This window comes from Indicator indicator, chromosome 1, assembly GCF_027791375.1.
Source record: "Indicator indicator isolate 239-I01 chromosome 1, UM_Iind_1.1, whole genome shotgun sequence".
Classification (NCBI taxonomy): Eukaryota; Metazoa; Chordata; class Aves; order Piciformes; family Indicatoridae; genus Indicator; species Indicator indicator.
The window spans coordinates 34,254,216-34,274,465 of record NC_072010.1 but is presented as its reverse complement, the minus strand read 5'-3'; the positions used below and the strand labels follow the sequence as shown (position 1 = coordinate 34,274,465).

The following is a 20,250-nucleotide window of genomic DNA, read 5'->3' as shown; positions in this document are numbered from 1 at the left end:
CCAAAGGGCCACAGCAAAAAGCACCCTGAAAACTCAAAGGTGCTCCCCAGACCTGAGCCTGCAGTGCTGCACTTGAGAGATGCCATCATCCATATGCCATCCCTACCACACTTCACTCAATGAAATTAAATGAAGTAATAACAGTATCTTTGCATTGGGACTCTAAACAGGTAGTCTGGTGCCTAAAAATCTTGGGAAGGTAATCTCTGGGAGGACAACCAAGAAGCTACGAAGAATGTGAAAACTATAGGCAGACCACATACTCAAAAATTATTTTAAAAGAACAGGTGTAGGCCAAGGAAAATCAAATCAGCTTCTGCTCCAGCCAGTAGTGGTTCTTACATTCAATACTCTTGATTAAATGCAATCATGTGATGGTTTTAAGACTGTCTTTTTAATTTTTCTTCACAAAGTTCAAGCAAAGAAAGTGAAAGAATGCAAATAAATTACTATTGGGTGTAAGAAAGCAAAATAATGATTATTCTAAACACTTCCATTGGAGAGATAGAAATGTTTAAGAATCTCTACTCAAAACAAGGTTGGGGAGTTGGGCAGTCTGGGACTCAGCTTGCTTGCTCATTTTCTGTCTGCCTGCTTCTTCTTCTTTTCTGGCTGAAGATAACACACTGACCTTGACAAGCTAAGTCTAACAGCCTCTCTGCTTCTTGACTCTCTGCCTTCTGCCAGGGGGGCCTGGGGGGATTCCCTCTGGCTGGGGGGGAGGCCCCTTGGGGGAAGCAAAGGGAGCTTGGTTGTGCTTTTCTCTTGATTGTACATATTTGTAAATGTTGTGAATAGTGTATATTTGTATGTATTCATTGCATTTCATCATAGATTATAGTTTTGCTTGTAAATACAGCTTTCATTTGCTTCCAGACTGAGCTAGCCTGGTCATTGTCAGTGTGGGACAGGGATTTCAGCTCCCACACTGTTGCAAATCATGATTGAATTTTGTTATGATTTGTGGACAAATTCTTTACCTTAAGTGTGAGGAGACTATAACAACCTCTCAGCCCTCCCAACCAGAAGCAAGCCACACAGAAACTGCATGGTCAAGACAAGGGTTGGGCTGTACTGTCAGCAGGGCTGCCAACCACAGGACCTAATCCATGCATCTCATATTCAAAATACATAAAATATTATTTCCCCATATTTACTCTATGCTTTTAGAATGCAATATGGGAATTGATTACAAAGGATGGGAAATCCCATTGCTGTCTGTTCTTCCAGCCCCTTGATGGTTTGCTTTGGTCTCTTAAAGCCTGTGTGGCCAAAGCAACTGCCAATGGAGATGGTGAGGATTAGGGGTCACAGGGCCGAGGCTGCTTGGAACAGGGCGCCACTGTATTCCTCAACCACCACTGCAGCCCACAAGGGACATCTGGTACAGAAGGAAAGAGTGACAACAGAAATACTGGTGGGCTTCAGGGCTTTGAGACAGACATGGCGGTCCTGTACTTTAAAATCTGACAATCCTAAACTACCAATTGCTTTAGAAACTGGAGGCAAAGAAATAGCTCACCAGACAAAACAGGCTCCAGGCCTTACAATGTGCTCGGCTTCAAGGCAGGTCTGTGCCCACATGGAGGCCGTTTTTCACTCAGGGGGCCCTAACTGGGTTTAATGATCTACAAGCATAACTCCACAACTTCTGCAGATACTAGCTGATGTTGACAGGTCACAGAATGACATGAGAGAGATGACAAAATCACAAGCTTGTTATAATGTGTGTATCACTTTAACACTGCTCTTCCCTTTCAAATCCAAACAGCTTTGTCAACAGACTTCTAAATTTTGTTTGAAGGAAAAACTAGTGACAGAATCATACACATCTTGAACACAATCCTGTTTACTAATAACGCCTGTAGAAAGAGTTTTGTTTTGCTCAGCACAGTGGCATTAAATAACAAGAAGTTTTCCTGACCGCACTCCCAAAACTCACTAAAGCTCTGCCTCCCCCCAAAAGTTTGTTTCATTGTATATTCCCAGGTTGTCTACAAACATTTTATTGCCTCCTTGTTTTCATTTTCTCACTGCTTTTAACACACATATGTAACGCAGACATATGTCTAAATGCAAACAGAACCCATCTCTTACTTGCAGTTCACCTACTTTCAGACATCATTCTTTTCAGTGTTTTGACTAGCAGGAAAAAGAGACTTTTAGCTGACAAGCACAGCCTTACTGCTTCAGACCAAAGGTCCACCTAGCAGAATATTTACCTGACCATCTCAGAGAGGCATGAAGCCAAGGCTTCAGCTAGCTACAGAAAGTGCTTAATCCATGTTCTGGTACTGTCTCTGAAAATAATGCAGGAGGGCAAAGTCAAGTTTGCCATCCTTGTCAACAGTATTCCTTCTTTGAAAAAATCAGATATAGGAGTACTATACCATATAACATAAAGAGCAGTGAATTGGATACGGCATGCACTACTGTGTTGCTACCAGTGATTCAGGTGACTGACACCATTAAAACACGTCAGAACAAAAAAGTGAGAAATAAACATAATCTTTCTACGAAGAAACTTATTACAGACTATTCATCTAAACAGATTAACAAAGCAACACCAAAAAAACCCCCACCATCTACAAAAACAGTGTCCACAAACTGATGCTCAGCTAAGAAGAACTAGGAAAGCATATGCTGCATTTTTTTAATATTCTCCTCAGTTTTGCTATTTTCATCTCACGAGGCTTCTTAAGCCTACCAGCTTTTTTTAGCTGTCTGCAGGTAGACTGTTTTCCAGGTTACTCTGTTCCAAGAAACTGTACAGTCTCTTGTTCCCTCCTTTAGCCTGAAAGGAAAGTAGCTATCATGTCCATCAGCTTCAGTAAGGTGACAACCTAAAGACACACTGCTGGGATCCTCAGTCACAGTCACATAGTCACCTACTTTATGTGTAACCAAGCAACATAAGTACACAGGCTTTCTAATTTGCTCTTGTTACATACTCTTTTCCATATTTCCTTTAATGTGGGTATCTAGCAAGTGCATCATCTGGGACAGTAGGTGGGTAACTACATTATTACAAAATTAACTTTATAAAACATGCCAAAAGCTAATTAATACTTTTAAAAGAGCAATTACATAAACAGGTGTTTTAATTGAAGCCAATTCTTTCCCCTCTAACATGGTCTTTTTAATTGGTTGTAACTTTGAGTTTAACCATTTTCCTTCAAAGTAAATGATCCAGGCCATATAGTTTTAGTGTTTCTGGTTAGACTGGGTTGGTTTTGTTATTTGGTGGTTGGGGGTTTTGTGTTTGCTTGTGTGTTTTTTTTTCTTTTTTTTTTTTTTTTTTGCGAATATTCATTTAAGAATGATTTCCTGGGAAAAACAAGACAAGAAAAAAGAGAGTCAAAAGACTTTAAATGTTCTTTGGCAAAGGAGCCAAGTCATGAATAAAAGCCTACTGTTCCAAGTGTGCACGATAGTGCTGGGAAGTTTTACATAACCAACTGCTGAAAAATGCATTAATGCAACAAACAGCATCTCTGCTTGCTAAAGTCTGACTTTAGTCAGAAAAGTTGCTGTTGTTTCCTTAAATACCAGCTAGGGCACCGCAGGCATGCAGCCTCTCAGAGCTCTGCATTGTACAGAGACTTTGCTCCCTCCCAGGCTTTTGGGCAGTGTGGCTTTCCAAAATACCAGTCGGAACGGCAGCCGCTAAAACTAGGTTACGAGGAGCAAAGAGAAACAGGACGGCGAGCAAACCAGACTTTCTGCCCTCCCAGCCACGGGAGAGGCCAAGCACTACAGCGCACTCTGCACCCCGTTTCCACGGCCCTCGCCTTGGAAACAGCCGTAATTTGAATGGGAGTCCTCTTCCCCCTCCTCCCCTCGGGGCGTTGCCGAGGGCTCCCCTCTTCAGGGCCGCCCACCGCCAGCCTCTCTCACGGCAGGTAATTCCCCTTAGGGCTGTCGAAAGGGGACGAAATACAACCGACAAACATCGAAGCCTCCTCTCAGACCACAAAAGGGATAAGCGGGTATAAAGGATGAACGAAACAGCCACGGAGAACCCCCTTACAACCTCACTCAACCCAGAGAGAAAGCCCGTCTGAGGGAGAAGCAACGGGAAGAGCAAAGGGGGGAAGGGAGCACCCGGCAGCGGTACGCCTGCGCGGAGGGGACCCCGGCTGCCATTTTGCAGCGTCAGCTGGGCGGTGAGGCCTCCCCAGCAGCTGCGCAGAGAGGCCCCGCTCTCGCGCAGCGGCTGAGGGGAGCCGGCGGGGAGGGCGGTGCAGGCCAATGAGTTAAAGAGTCGCCGCCGCCGCTCGGGCAGGAGTCGTGCCACCACCACCCTGTCGAGTTTGGGGTTTTCCTTTCCTCCTTATCCCCTTCTCCCTTCCCTCATATCAGCAGCCGCCCGGCCGCATTTCCCAGGCCGCCCCCACCCCCAACAGCTTTCCTCCCTCCCGCCAGCCGTGCCTGCCCTGGAGCCGCCCGCACCATGCCGTCCGTGCCGCTGCCGCCCAAGGAGAGCAACCTCTTCAAGCGGATCCTGGTGAGCTACCGGCCCCGTTCGTCTCTCTCTTCTTTTTGCTGCTGTTTTTCCCTTGTCTTTTCTCTTGCACGCCGCTCTCTCTCGGCGTCCTCCGACTGGGGTTATTATAGCAGGTTACTTCGCCCGCTGCCGGAGTTAGCTCCGGCTGAGTGAAAAAGCATGTAGTAGCCACGCTCGCTCTGGGGCGAGCTGCGTTTGTCGCCGCCGCCTCCTCGTCTCGGTTCGTTCCCGTTTCCTTTCTTTGTCTGGGGCCCGCCGAGCAGGCCAGACGAGCCCCCCTCTCGTGTGGGGGGCCAGGAAGGGTTGGTGTCGCCCCCGGCCGGGCGAGGGCGGGAAGGAGAGAGCCAGTGAGCCACCCGCCTCTGCGCTGCCGGCCGCGATTCTCCTTCGTTGCCGCCTGCGACGCTAACTCTGTGGCGAACTCCGGCTATGGGGTTCGGCAGCGCGCCGCCGGCGCTCCGTCCTCTCGGTCCCTCCCGCCGCAAGCGGGCGGTGGCCCCGCCGGCGGAGGCGGGCCGTTGCCCGCGTTCTGAGCCGTCCTTGGGACGGCTGGAAGCGGTGGCTTGGTGACGGGATTGTCATCTCATCTCTGCCTGCCGTACACTGAGGGTCTGCTGTGGGGGTTGGTGTGCTGCTCTCTGCAGTCGCCTGCTACCCCTGTCACTGCGCTCAGGAAGAAGACCTCGAAGCACGGCTTAAACGTAGCTAGCCGGGATTTGGCGTTACTGATAGTGTCGATCTCCCTGAGTACTCGATTTTCAACAAGAACGTAAATTTTGATACAGCCATTAGATTAAAGCCAGTTCGCCTAGCAGTCTTAAGCATAGCTGAAAATGTATGATGGATTCGAGTATCTTGATTCTGTATGGCCTTTGGAAGAGTTCTTTCAACTTTTATATGCTGGGCTACCTTGACGACTATTCTTTGTACTGTTTCAGCTTTTTGTGAGACTTAGTGATGCAATGGACATTTAGTGTTTGTGAGAGGACTTTAAAGGAAGAGCTTACTAAGTTTGTATTTTAAACACAGTAGATTTTATAGTGTGGGTTATTTATAGAAAGAAGTTCTTGCCTCACTAAAGTTGAGGCATTTTGTGCCAGTTTGCTCCTCTGTAGGCAGAGGAAGTCTATGCAGCACAGTGGTAATCTGTTAAACAGGTATGGATTTCTTTAGTTATAGTGGAAATGTTTTAGGCTAGTTTAAAAAACTGCTGGAGAGGTGAGCATTTTGGCTTCAGGAAGCTGAGCTCAAAACAAACAGCATGTGTAAGCCTGTGTACTTTTGTATAGGTGGTACTCTTCAGCAGGTGCTTCAGAGCTATTTTCTTTCACCTGCTTTGGATAGTGTGTAGATTTTAGAAGACTTAGTGGTTCTTAATGGTGATTTGTTGCTTACTACATACTTATGGTATGCATCTTAGTAAATCATTCTAGCACTCTCCCTCTGCTAAAAATAAATGACTAATATTAGAACAGTTAAGTGATTATACTTGCTAGCAGCAAACAAGTTCACAGTAGCACTTAGTTCTGAAGTTTTTTTCCAACTGAAATACTGAGGAACTCTTCTAGCAATCATGTTTTATGCTTTTTTTTAAGTAGTGGACAAAACATAAATGCTTAGGTAGGGAAAAAAGATGAATAAAAATCATTGAAGCTGATGTGGAAATTTACTTGCTTTCTGAGCCTAATCGGTGCTGTGTAGTGGCTAATCACAGTTTATAAAGTGTTAATCACGCACTTACTACTTGGCTTGTCACTTCATGTGTTGATACTTACTGAAACTTATTATTACTCTTTGTATTTAGATCTGATTTCATGGTGCACTCTTTCTAGAATGCTGATGTCTAAATAGTACAAACTGAACCCCTTGCTTGCCTGACATATTTCAGAGTATTTTAGTGTAGTAGTATAGAATGTAATGCTGTAGTGGCAGCCTTTGCCTACTTTAGCGCTGCCAGAATACTTGACATAACTAGGTACACTAAGGGCATTTTAAAAATTGGTGAGGGGGATTATGTAGGAGGCTGTATAATATGACCTTACAAGCATGTAGTGATTTAATCATTTGGAACAGATGTGAGGAAACTACTCATATATTAAGACCAAGTATTTTTACAAACTCTGTGGAGCATTAGCAATTATGAAATGGGGAAACTCATCTGGCGATTATGAGAATTGCTCAGAAGGCAACGACTTTGTGTGAACGTAACATGTAAGACTTAAGAGTCAGGACAAGATGCCCACATAAGAACAAACCAAAGTTACAGAACTTCCCCAACTAACATAACATCATGAACTGCAGTGTAAACTGTAAAGTCTGATCAAGAAGCCTTGAAGTCACATCAATTTTTGTGCCCATGTGTTTGGCAGTATTTGAACAAGCTGATGTAAAACCAGCTGTGATGTTATTAGGGAACTAATCTAATATGAATTGCACAGGTAATAGTTCTGGTTTCTCAGTATTACTGTAAAGTAGTGCTGGAGCTCATTTTTTTTTCTTGCTGTCCTGATTTCTAGGTGTGTTTTGTTTAAGCCTTACTTCTACGGGGCCTAAGCAGCTTCAGCCTCTTCTTTTACTTCAGTCTTACAGAAGGCATGGAGGAAGTGTTTGAAAGCTTCCTGGCTCTCCCTTTATGAAAGACATCCATAAAGAAGAATACAGGAATGCTGGTGTGTTTCTTGCCATTTAAAATCAGTCTTCAGTCATGTGACTTTTAAGTGAATGGGGCAGATGCAATCTAAAATAACACATACACGTGGTCACTTAAACATGCTTCTTGTTAACACCAGAGCTTGCTTATGTGCATTTGGTGTTTACTTCTGGTAAACTTAGGTGGATATTTTCTCTATGTATTTAAAACAGTTGTAAGCTTGCCTTCAGGCTACTATTAATTTTAAGCAGCTTTGATTCTCTCTCCCCCCCCCCCCCCCCCGCGAAGAACAGTCTCATCTTAGAAGTGTTTTTAAGTTCTTCCTTTATAGAATCAAATTGTCTTTGTCTGGACAGGGTATGGAAGTAGTCCATATGTGTGTTTTAGAGGTAAACAATCGGGTTTGTCATACTTTCATGGCTTACTTGCCTAATTGTTTCTGTCCTTAAGAAATATTTAGTGTCTTGCAGTAATTATTGAGGTCTGTCCAGTATTATACAATGTTGTCTGCTCTTTATTCCATGCCTAATATAACTGTGGATAGTATCTGCATGTAAATAATTAATCATTTGATTTCTCAGTGAATTCCATATACTGTGGTTGCATAAAATAAGTTTGCTTTAATTGCAGATGTATCCCTTGAGGAAGGACGATCCTATGACTATTTCATCCTACTATGAGAGAGTCCTCTTCAGACAAGGCATTACTCTTAGTGAGACCAGTTTAGATATTTACTGTCATTTGACTTCAGTAATTTAACACACGTCTACAAGTATATCCCATTGTAGCAGTGAACTGCTGTGCATGGTTCTTCAAGGCATGTATCTTCCACATTTTTGGATGAAGAAATCTTAGAAATTACCTTAAGTGTCCCATCTCTGAGAAGCTGTTCTGTAGTGTCCTTTTTGTTCTCTGATATATATATATACACATACATGTATTATAATCTTAAGAGGCTTTTTCCTTGATAAAAGAAATACGCAACTGTTTGTAGGAGTTAATGAAATGAATTCATATTCATAAAATTCTAAAAGTGTTTTCCATTTTAACTGATGAAATAATAATGGATTATAAGTATACAAATAGTCGCTTTTGTAATAATAACATGAGAGAGCTACCAAACTGTTAAACTCAATTGGAAAGGTATGATACTGCATTAGTGCTTCCCAAATGAAATGAGTAACATAGCTGAGGTAACTGTTGTAATCCATTGCTGGAGTAGTGGACGTTTGAAGCCTCTGTTAAAGATCTCTTCCTTTAAAGACAGGAGAATGGGACTGGAAGTGAAAATTTTCTGCTGTAATCAAGACTCACTTGTGATGTGGTTGTGACTTGTGCTGCTAAGGAGGGGCAGCATAGGAAGAGTTCCCTTGATGCCAACTTTCAGAAGAGGTGGTGAGGGTGGCTGACCACCCATAGACTACTAAAATGACAGCTTTCTGGAGGGTAGGTAATAAAATAATGGCAAGAGTCAGTAAGACTTTCATAAGGGAATGTCATGCTTCATACTTGTCAGCAATTTGAAGGAGCCTGATTTGGAGAAGACTTTTTTATCAAGCAAATATTCCTTTTGTTTTTTTGTTTCCAAGGGATTTGTGAATGTCATAGTGAAGGGCCCATAAAGCACGATTCCATGGAGTGGTGATGGTTGTTTATTTGCTCAAGACTCTTTAAGGGACTTTTTTTAAGAAAAGTTCCTATATGAATAAAAACTTCAGAGTTAAGTCTCACTGTGGTTTTTTTTTTTGTGGAATTTTTTCTTCATTGCCTCTGGTTGTATTTAACAGAATAAGCAATGAACTGTGGGAAGAGTTAAGTTGTACTCAACTACTTATGACACAAGAAGGCCACCTGAAAACATGCCAAAGTACTTCCTGATTCTGGATGAAGTTGAGCCTTAGCAAGTAAAATTGCTTATATGTTAATTTTAGGCCTGGAAATCCTGATTTAGTATAGACCTAGCATAATCTATAAGCTGGATTGCTCCTAAGATTTGAGACTTTGGGGTGGTTTTGAAGTTCTGTTCAAACAATTTCTCTGTACAGTAGTTGAAAGCTGGTGAATCCTGAGTATGCTACTGTTCAAGTACACTACAAGTCTACATTTCAGTGCTGTGTTGCTGCTTTCCCTGAGCCCCTGTTCTCTCTGCCCCTAAGACTACTCAGAAGACGAATGCAAGTATACAATTACCTTCTTGAAGGAAAAAGAACATAACAGAAGAATCTGAAATGATGAACCACCCACAGAAGCAGTGACTTAACTATTTTCCAGCCATCATACTAGTTTTAATTATGGTAGAAATGGTGGTTGTAAAGTAGCAGGCTCCAAATAAAGTTCTTCAGAAAATGGTAGTTATTCTGTGGGACCATTTGCTGCAAGATGTAGTAGCTATTACATACTTTAGGCACTTTGTAGGGGAAAAGCCCTTTACTCTGTGTGTGTGTGTGAAGATGACACCCTTTGTCTTGGAGGATTGGTGAGGCACAGATAAGTAGAAGCTGAGAAAGTAATACTTGATTGGCTTACTCATAAGCCTCTGCCTATGCAGCTAACACTTGCTTCTTACCTGTAGTGGCCTGTACCAGGTGGGTCTGATTTCTCTGGCCTCATCTGTTATGATTGATGGAACTTTTTGCTGAATCACTGAAATCTTTTATGGGAGGTTGAAGTCGTGCATGGGTAGTTGCCTTGAACTTGCTCTAAGATACCTAAATGAAAGGATAACTTTTTTAAACCCTCAGATTTATACATGTGTGTATCAAGCATCAGGAAACAGTGCTGATACCAGTAGCTTGATTTGCTGAACTGTTCCCAGATGCCTTTCCACTAGCTTATGGAGCACTGTCTCAGTCTGAGTTCTTGATAGGCAAATCTTTAGTTTGACCTCAGATGTGGCAGATACATCTACACAAAATGCGGATTGGAAACTAGTTGAAAATGTATGGCCAGACTATGACCTGACTAATTTCTAGTGTTGCTGTTGTGGTTTCAGCTTTGCAGAGGCATACACATGTTCATAAACAGTAGGGAACTGTTCTAACTCAGTGAGGAAGCTACAGATGCAGAGTTCTTTTAAGCAAGAGTTCTTCCTACTGCATGCTTTCTTGTTTCTGCTTCTTTGAAAGAAAGGATATTCTAGGGATTTGAGTTGTATTGGGTGTGTATGCACAGCATGGAATTAGGCTAGATCTTAATTTACACTGTGCTTAAATTAATAACAAGCTTCCCCCTTTAAAAGAGGCATTATTTATAGGGATGTTAAAGATGTCTCTGCCAACAAATGTTGAAACAGCGTTCTCTTGCCACATGATGTTCTTTCTGATAATAAATGCAATAGTGGTTTTATTCTGCCAGTAATATACAAACAACGGTGATTATAGGCATTATTGTACAGAATGCAAGAAAAATAGACTCATTTAGGTTGGAAAAGATCTTTATGATCAACTGTTGATGCAACACTGAGTCTACCACTAAATCATGTCAAAAAGTACCATGTTTTTTAAATGCCACTCCTCCCCCAGATGTTTCCTCCACCACATCCCTGGGCACTCTTTTCAATGCTTAGCAATCCTTTTGGTGAAGAAATTTTTCCTGATACCCAATCTAAACCCCTTCTGATGCAGCTTGAGACCTTTCCTCTAGTTCTTTCACTTAACTGGGAGAAGAGACCAACCATCCCTGCAAGAGGTACTTGTGGAGAGTCAAGCTCTGCCTTCAAACTCTTTTTTCCAGATAAACAAACTCAGTTCCCTTAGCTGCTTCTCATAATACTTGTTTTTCAGGCCCATTGTTATCTTTGTGGCCTTCTCTGGTCTGCTCCAGCAACTCGCTGCTGCTCTTGAAGTCACAGGCCCAAAACTGAACACAGTTTTAGGTGTGGGCTCACCAGGGCTGACTGCAGGGGCACAATCGCTTCGTAACTCCTGGCCATCCTATTCCAGATAAAGCCCAGGATGTTGTTGGCCTTCTTGGCCACCTGGGCATACTGGTGGCTCATACTGGCTGGCTATTGACCAATACCTCCATGTCCTTTCCTGCTGGGCAGCTTTCCAGGGACTCTTCCCTTTGCCTGTAGCATTGTGTGGGATTGTCGTGACCCAAGTGCAGGATCAAGCACTTGGCCTTGTTGAATCTTACACCACTGGCCTCAATGCATTGATCTATCCTGTCCAGATCCCGATGTAAAATTTCTCTACCTTCAAGCAGATCAACATTCCTGCCTAACTTGGTGTCATCTGCAAAATTACTGAGAGTACACTCAATCCCCTCATCCAGATCATGATAAAGATATTGGAGAACAAGCCTTAGTACTGAACAGTTACAAATATGATCTATGATTTATTAATAAGGCTAATATAATAAATTAATACCTTTTGGTCAATTTTTCATATTAATAAATAGTAATAGGTACAGTGTTCGGCTGTAGTATATTTACAATGGATATGTACAGTATATAGGCAATATTAACGATTTAAACAGCATTAAGTGAACCAGGAAAATACCCTGGGAAAGAGAATCTTCCTCTTGTCCACTAGGAAGAGACTGGACAGGGACATTGCCAAAATGGCAAGATTAAGACGGATAGAATCTTTTACAAAGAGGCCTTATAGAAATAACCAATTACTCAAAATATTTTTCCGGAATTCTGTCTGGGGCTACAATGTAGTCCAGGTTACACAGAGCAATGGGAATCCCACCCACATGGAGGGGTGCTGCTGCTGTACATTAGCTAGTAAACGGCTTTTGGGGTGCTCTCGAGTGCTGGTTGCTGGCAGGGTTGTCTCACTGTCCTGATGGTGGGTGGCTCTCAGAGCTTCCCAGGATTCGCAGGCTGCCCCGGGGATTTTCAGGCTCTTGGACAATAGCATGTTTCTCTTGGTGCTTTGCTGCAAGGTCTGGGTTTGAGAAGCAGGTGCTTAGGCTGGAAGCAACTTACCACTGCAGGGGGACAGTTCTTTGGGGGGGACAGGGTTTTGGCTCACTTGGGCTTTGTCCCTTCTGGCCAGCAAGATACTTGCCTGCTCCTGCACTGTATGACTCAAGCTGATTATGGTTTTACTGCAGCTTATGCAAAGGGGCTTGCATCTTTCCAGGTAAACTGAAGCATGGCAAAGTTTCTGAATTACAAGGCTTGTGGCTTCTTTTTCTGCATCTTAGGCAAGGCACCTTGTTTACAATTTGGCTTTGCTTTTATCATTTGCCTGAGGATCAATTTGGCCAATTGACAACCAGTAGAATGGGATTTTGCTAGGCTGTGACCATATTATGTAAAGACATAAACCTAGTCTAGGTGAAGCATGGGCAGTGCATGTGTCTGTTTACCAGACTTTGACACCTGGCTTCTTTGTCTTTTTCCCATGTTCCCCAGACCCCTGCAGGAAGGCAGGGGAGAGGGGGATCAAGCCTGGACATGTTCTGGGTTTGTTGGGCCTGTTTGGCCCCCCCACCACATGAGCCCTGGGGAACACATCTACTGACTGGCTGCTGACTGAATTTAACTCTGTCACATTTCTTTGGGCTCAGCCATCCTGCCATTTTTTTACCCAGTGTAGGGTGTGCTTGTCCAAGCTATGAGCAGCTGATTTCTCCAGGACAATGGAAGAGGTTTTACAAAGGTTTTACAGGAATCTGGGTAAACTACATCTCTGGCCTTTCCTCATCCACTAAGCAGGTCACCTTGTGATAGAGGGGGATCAAGTTAGTCAGGCAGGACCTCACTATGATAAACCTATGCTGCCTGAACCTTGATAACCACATCATCCTGTACATGTCATGTAATAGCATTCAAGATTATTTGCTCTTGATATGTTTTGTGTATTCTGTAGATTTGAATTTAACTGGGAAAAGCTCATTGAAGGAAAACATTTTTGCATTCAGAGAATCATGACAGTAAAAGCTTAAATATTACTGTGACAATCTGTATTTTGAATTGTTACTGTGGTCTGACTTAGCATGGTTATACATTGCCATGTCCCCAGGTCTGGGGAAGAACTGTGTGGCCTCTCCATTTTGAGAACCAAAGCAAGCAAGACTGGGGCTAGGCTGTCTTCCTCAACTTTTCTTTTTGAGTGGTGAGGTTAACCACTCTTATTAGCAGAGAGGAGGATTGATGGCTCCATATGCAAAATACCAGTAGGGTTTGAGAGGAAGGATAGCAATGTTGATGCTCTGCAAGGAATGTCCTGGGATTAGAAATCTAAGATGCTGTCAGAGTGGGAAAGCAGTAATGAACTTCTTCCTTAGTCTGCATGAGCTGCTTCCAGCTGATACTTTTTTGTGTTCTCTCAAACTTAACTGAAATTAGTGTGGAGGGAGGATTGTTGTTTGGGAAACCTCATGCAAAGGTCTGTAGTCTTTCTGAAACTTGATCTCATAATGCTTTCCTTTCCTGTATCAGTAATGCCAAGTATCCCAATATTTCATGATAGAGGGAGCATTTCGAACACAGATGCTCAACTATTTTGGAGCTTAATTGCATATCACTCAAGCAAGATAGTGTGAGACCTTGCTATCAGACTGCTGAATGATTCGGTAATTATTATTTATTCACATAGAAGCAGCATATACTGAGTTCTGTCTAACATCTTACTGAAGTTCTTGTATAACTAATTTGCTCAGCTGCTGTGAGAAACATTGATTATCTGTTAGATGCAGATCGTGTTGGTTTGTGGATGTGCAGTAAAAGAAGGAAGGTTTTGAAAGATCCAAATCTTAAATGTCAGTTAAGAATAGTGACAGTATGCTGATAGTCTTCTATTGATTGTGCCTGTTTTGGGTCAGAAATGTGTATTAATAATATGAACAGCCCCTGAATACATGTCAGGTAAATCCCAGGAAAAGCTGCAGATCACAATCACAATCAGTTATAAATTTTGAGAGTTCTGTATTATTGAACTTGATCACCATTATGGCTTTGGCAGATTTCTAGCACAACTGACTGTTGGCTTTCTTTCCAGAGGGCTTGGTGTATAAGCCCTGTTCTTTTTACTAGGCTCAGATGTTCCACGTTTGTTTCCTGAGTTTCTTCCTTACCCAGCACCCTGATCAGCATTACACAGTAGATACTGTTTTAAAAATTAAAGATGTAAGCATTGAGAACCTAAGATGAAAATTGTATAAATGAATCCTAGGTATTGCACCAAAATCTTGGCAATGAGAGAAGACACTGCTTGGCAAGAATAAGAAACTATCAAGTGCTGAGAGGTCTCCAAGCAGGGTTATATGAAAGTACAGTGAACTTAAACAAATTACATGCTTCTAACAAAGCTTTAAGCTGTTGTTATTTAACTACTTAGAGTTAAATCAGTTTAAATGCATTTTCTTATTGGTGCTTCTGATGGTCCATCATGTTTCTTGTGAGACTGCCTATTGATCTGCAGGCCTGTATTAATAGAACATGGGCTGTACAGGCAGGATCTGAGAATAGTGTTCAATTGCGGGTAGTCCTTTGGATTTAGTTGAAGTAATTGTCAAGAGGCATCAAAACTAACTTCCAAATTGCAGTATTGTTACTAAAGAAAATTGCATGTTGAATCATAGAATAGTTTGAATTGGAAGGGACCTTTAAAAGTCATCTAGTCCAACACCCCCCTGGTAGAGGTAGGGACATCTTTAATTAGATCAGGTTGCTCAGAGTCTTTTCCAGCCTAACCTTGAATGTTTTCAGGGATGGGGTATCTGCTACCTCTCTGGGCAGCCTGTGCCATTTTTTCACCACCCTCAAAGTTCTTCCTTCTATCTAGCCTAAATCTATCCTCAGTTTAAAATCATTGCCACTTGTCCTTTTCACAGCAGGTGCTGCTGGAATGTCTGTCCTCATCTACCTTGTAAGCTGTTTTTACGCATGCTCACCATGAGACTGCTCAGTGCCTCATTTCGTTTAACTTCATTGTTGCAGGTCTGTTAGTCATACACCCTCTCAAACAACTTCATGACACTGTTTAGGTTGATCAAGGAAGCCTGGTTGCTAAGCTTAATACTACTGTTTGGTTTGATGTGATACTACATTTTATTTATTTGGCTTTTTCATGAAAGTGCTTTATGAAATACTGTCATGTCACTTTTTTGTATGTTTATGGGCACTAGGGACAGCTAGTGACGAAGGGAGTTGGTTACTGCATCTGCAGTCACTTTGAGCAGCCAGCAGAGATTTACTTTGTTAGATGCCTTCTCAGAAGTGAATGTAATGTCTGAGAGCCATGAGCCATGGCTTCTCTTCCATGAAGATGCCCATCTGTGTATTAAATCATGTATTCAGTATGTGAAAACCATATACCATATTCCCAATACAAGACTCTTTGAAGTTACATGCTTTATCTAGGGAGACAGTCTGTAAAAGCGTGGCTTTACTAAACTTACTAGTGTGATGCTGTGAATAGTTCAACTTAATCCTACATGCCATTTATATGTAAATTGAGTAGTAATAGATGAGGTCGTTCTGTTTTATAAGTAATGTTAGCAAATCATTTGTATCCATGACTGTTGATATTTAGTAAAGGGATCTTTGTCTCTTTAAAAAAAGCAGGCATGGTACAAAAAGTAAATTAGAATTTGTGAATGGCAGTTCCCTATGTAGAAGCACCAAAGCATTGTAATATAAGATTCAAGTCTTTTTGTGGTATTTTTACAGTTACGTTCTAGGTGCTGTGCTTATTTCATCTCTGCTAGAAGGCATGTGGTACAAGGCATGATGTCTGGCTTAATTTTATGGCAAAATCTGCAAGTAGATTACATCATGGATTTAGTGTTGCAAAAGGAAATTAACCATGATGGTATGTTTGCCAGAGAAGGTAATATCCTTCTAGGAACCTGGCAGTAAAAAGTTTGAGTAACATTCTGGCCTTGCCAAAACCTCCCTTTGAGGTTTCAGGCATGTAGAAATCTGTAATTTGATTTTAGTTTTAGCAGGGAATTATTGATGTAAGAGGGTGATGTGGGTGCCTCATATTAAGCACAATAGGTAAGACAAACCAAACAAAACTTAACCAAAACTCCTTGAGGATGTTACCTTGAACTTCTGGTATGCCAAAGATGTAATGCAACAGGACAAAAATACTAATGAAGTCATTTCAGCTATATGTGTTCTGATTAGTGCAAAACTTGAGAATACATATGGACACTTTACATTTCTCAACTATGAAATTCCCATCTCAGCTGCATAGTGAGGTAATATCATATGGCATCAAGCTCGTCTCCTGTAAACAAGATACAAGTTGAGCATGATATGCTTACTCAGTGTTTGGACATATAGAAGTTAAAAAGCATTAAGAAGTTTGGATGCTTTTAAGCCTCAGGCTTGTCCACAAAAGTAAATCTGTAAGCCTTTCAGTATATCTGTTATGTGCTAATGAGAGTCAAGTAATTAGAATTGCTGAGCAAAGCCATTTTATATTGGCATACATTTAAGCTGATTTATTGGTGTAAATACGTAACTTGTTTACAAATATGTATGTATATGTATTTGGAGGGAGTGGGGTAGGATTAACCAGTAGGGCTTGTCTTGTAGCTGGTGGCATTGCATAAAGTTGCATTTCATAGAATTGTTAGAATGTTTTGTGTTGGAAAGGACCTCAAAGATCATCTAGTTCCAACCCCCCTGCCATTGGCAGTGATACCTCTACTAGACCAGGTTACTGAAGGCCCCATCCAAGCAGACTTTGAATGCTTCCAGGGTTGAAGCCTCCCCAACTTCTCTGGGTCTGCCCACCCTCATGTTGAAGAATTTTTTCCTAATGTCTAATCTAAACCTAGCTTATTCCAATTTGAAGCTGTTAACTGAGGATGCACTTGATCTCCTTGTCCAGGGAATTGACAAAAATCTTAGAGAACAGAGCCGAATACTGAGCCCCAGGAACATGCTGCCAAATTTTGTACTGATTCAATTGTCTGTAGACAGCCTTAATTAGCAACTACCATATGGACCAGAAATGTGTCAGCTTTTGATCTAACCTGTTTATTGACAAGTATACTGGTTGTCTATCAACAAGCTAAGCAACTTCAAATGTTGAACTTGTGCTTCTCTTGGTGCAGAGCATTAACTTCTCTTTCATCCATCTGTTGGCCTTTGGAAAATGTTACCTTGTTAGTCCTCCAAAAAGTCTCATATATGTCTATAATTATCTAAGTTTAGTTCTTATTCTAGGCCTCAGACTGAACTCTGTAAGATAAAAATGTCAGAAGTAGTAAAGTAGATATTTTTTAAGTAGTTAATCTATTTTAAGTGCACAGTTGACTTGAATAGCTTCTGCTCTGTGGTTAAATGTTGCTGCGTATTTGGAGTTTTACTTAGTTCACAGGAGTTGTAGAATCGTGGGTGAATGTGCACTATTCTGTTACTTCTGTAGCTGTACCTGAGTAAATTTAGAAAGCTGTCCTGGTTTTGGCTGGGGTTATTTTCCTCCTAGAAGTTATGTACTGCCTTTTTTTGTTTTTAGGATGAGAATAATCAACACATTGTTTTGGTTGTTGCCAAGGAGTGCTTATTTTAAGTCAATGGCTCTTCAGCTTCTCTGAAGGCCCTGCAAGTAGAGGCTGAAGGTGCACAAGAAGTTGGGAGGGGACACAGGAAGGACAGCTGACCCAAACAAGTCAAAGGGATATTCCATACCACATGATGTCATGCCCAGTATGAAAACTGTGAGGGATTGGCTGGGCCTTGGTCAGTGGGTGGTAAACAATTGTGTTGTGCATTGCTTGTTGTTTTGCTATTCCCTAGTAGTTGTTCTCCCTTCCTTTTCTGTGCTATTAAACTGTTTTTATCTCAACTCAAGAGTTTTACCTTATCTTTTCCTTCCTCAACTGCTCTTCCTCATCCCACTGGGTCAAGGGAGTGAGTAAGTGGCTGTGGAGTACTTAACTGATAGCTGATGTGTTAAATCATGATAAAAGCATATTTAAAGCATGGTTAGTATTTCGTTATGGAGTCTTAAAATAGTATGCTTACCTGTGTTAAGAAAGAAAACAAAACCATCAAACAAACAAAAAGCCACCAAAAAAAAGCCCAAACCAGAAAAACCTTCCCCCAAAGGAGACTTCCAAATTTAGCTGCAACCTGGGTTATTTCAGATGAAGATGTGGAAACTTGCTCTTGGTTTAAATTCTCGGTTTAAAATTCTCAGTGCTTTTTGTTGCTGTTCTTCATATGTTAATTGCCATGGCATTAACTATTTGATTCTGGTAGGAACTCCCTGGCTGTCTTGCCAGAAGTCAGCCAGGTGGAGCAACTTCATCTAATAACAAGGTTTACTGTCCTTTGTTTTGTGGGGTGATTTAGGTGATCTCCAAAGGTTTCCACTGACACTAAATTCTGTGATTTAGTCTCTTAGTCATGGTTAACTGCCAGTGTCTTGAGTTTCAGGCAGCAAGGACATAAAAACTGTCTGCAGTTAAGTCTCTTCCCACTGATCCTTATTTTGGAGGAGGACCCTTGTTTTGGCACCTTGGCTAATTATCCACATGTGAGTGTAGGCATGTTTCTGCACTGCTTGTACCCACAGAGACAATGTAATGATGTATTATGACTGCAATGGACTGCAAAACACCACCTTCACTTGACATAGATTTTACCCCTGTCCTGGAAGACTGATGGAGTGAAAGTGATTTGAGACTGTTGAAGTACTCAAACACATAACTGAAATTATGTACAGCTGTTGAAATTACAAGAGGACAAAAACCTTGTCAACTGAAAATGCTGTCAAGTTAAGCTAACATGGGTTTTCTTTGTGGTGTTTTTGGTTTTTTTTTTTTTCCTTTCAAGTTAAGAAGTTTAAATGACCTTAAGTCACTTCCGTGGTTACTGACACATGCATGCCTCTAACTGACCTTGTTTTACAGTAGTCACTTGTAGTGATCAGTAATTGATTTTAAATTGTGAAGTCCTTATGAATTTATTAATGTCAGGTAGTATCTTCTTCAAAAGAAGGAAAGGGACACAGGTTCTTGAGAGGTTCATAAGTTTTGGTTGTTAGGGGCTTTGTTTTCCCCCTTTGTGTTTCCACAGTTGAACAGTATTGTTTGCCTTTTTTTCTTAAGGGTTAAATAAATGGTACCCTAAATAAAGATAAAAGTAGCCCTTAGCTGTACTACTCCAGCTAGAAATTGGGTGGTTTTTAATACCTGGATAAATTCTGCCTCTTCAAATATCCGTGTAGAGATTTTTGAGGTTACAATAGGGTTTATCCTACTTTGTTTTTTCTCTTCCTCCCAAAACTCTACATGCGCAAGAAGGTTTTCTGTCTGAGATTCTTATTTGAAGGTCACTAGGCCAGGGAAAAGGAATGCTGAAAAATATTGGCACTCTTCAAGACGAACTCTTCGCAAAAGTTCTGTTGAGCCAAGATTTTCAACTTGGCTCTCTTATTTTCAGAGTTTCTGAACCGAAGTTAGACATTGCTACTTACCTTTCCTATTTCTGTTGAGAAGGAATTACTAAGTTCTTACAAAAAGAAGACTATGAGGTAGAGTGTTGGCTGCATGTAAATGAGGGCAGATACTGTTCTGAATGCTGAAAAGGGCACTGTAAGATGAATAGTCATACTCACCTAGAGCTCATTAGTGATCCGATTACCATACCTTACTGGAAGAACAGCTACATTTGCAATAGTATGTTAAGGCACTCTGGTTTTCCATGTGTTTCAGTGATTGTATTCCATCTTTTTTTCCAGAAATGTTACGAACAGAAACAGTACAAAAATGGACTCAAGTTCTGCAAGATGATCCTCTCTAACCCAAAATTTGCTGAACATGGAGGTAACTGCAGATTCAAAATACTGTATTTTCTTTTTTGCCTCCTGTCATTACCTTAAATGTACAGTCTATTCCATACTGTTAAGAAAGGAAGGAGGCTTTGTCTCAGTAGGATTCAATCCTAATGACTGAGTAAGTAATTACTCTGGATATGCAGTCTTTGGGCATTTAGACTAAGTTTCCACCCTAGCTCAGTCAAAAACTCCAGTGTGGTAGGATGCTGAAGACAATAATATATGGTGGAAGTGCACTTTCAGTGAAGCTTATGTGATGTTGTTTTATATTCTTATTTAATAGCATCTCCAGCCTTTTTTTTTCCTTACTATTACATGAAGGTATTTTGTCAGTG

The 20,250-nt window shown here is 41.4% G+C and overlaps 1 protein-coding gene across 2 annotated transcripts in view; it reads left to right on the top strand.

Moving 5' to 3' along the window:
* The first annotated feature begins 4,312 nt into the window (after nt 1–4,312).
* NAA16 (N-alpha-acetyltransferase 16, NatA auxiliary subunit) overlaps nt 4,313–20,250 on the top strand; it is a 66,544-nt gene continuing 50,606 nt past the window's right edge. For both annotated transcript variants that reach the window (XM_054397954.1, XM_054398035.1), the window contains exons 1-2: nt 4,313–4,507; nt 19,820–19,904. In XM_054397954.1, coding sequence (XP_054253929.1) covers nt 4,454–4,507; nt 19,820–19,904 — 139 coding nt within the window. In that variant the 5' untranslated portion in view covers nt 4,313–4,453. The remainder of the gene's footprint in view (nt 4,508–19,819; nt 19,905–20,250) is intronic.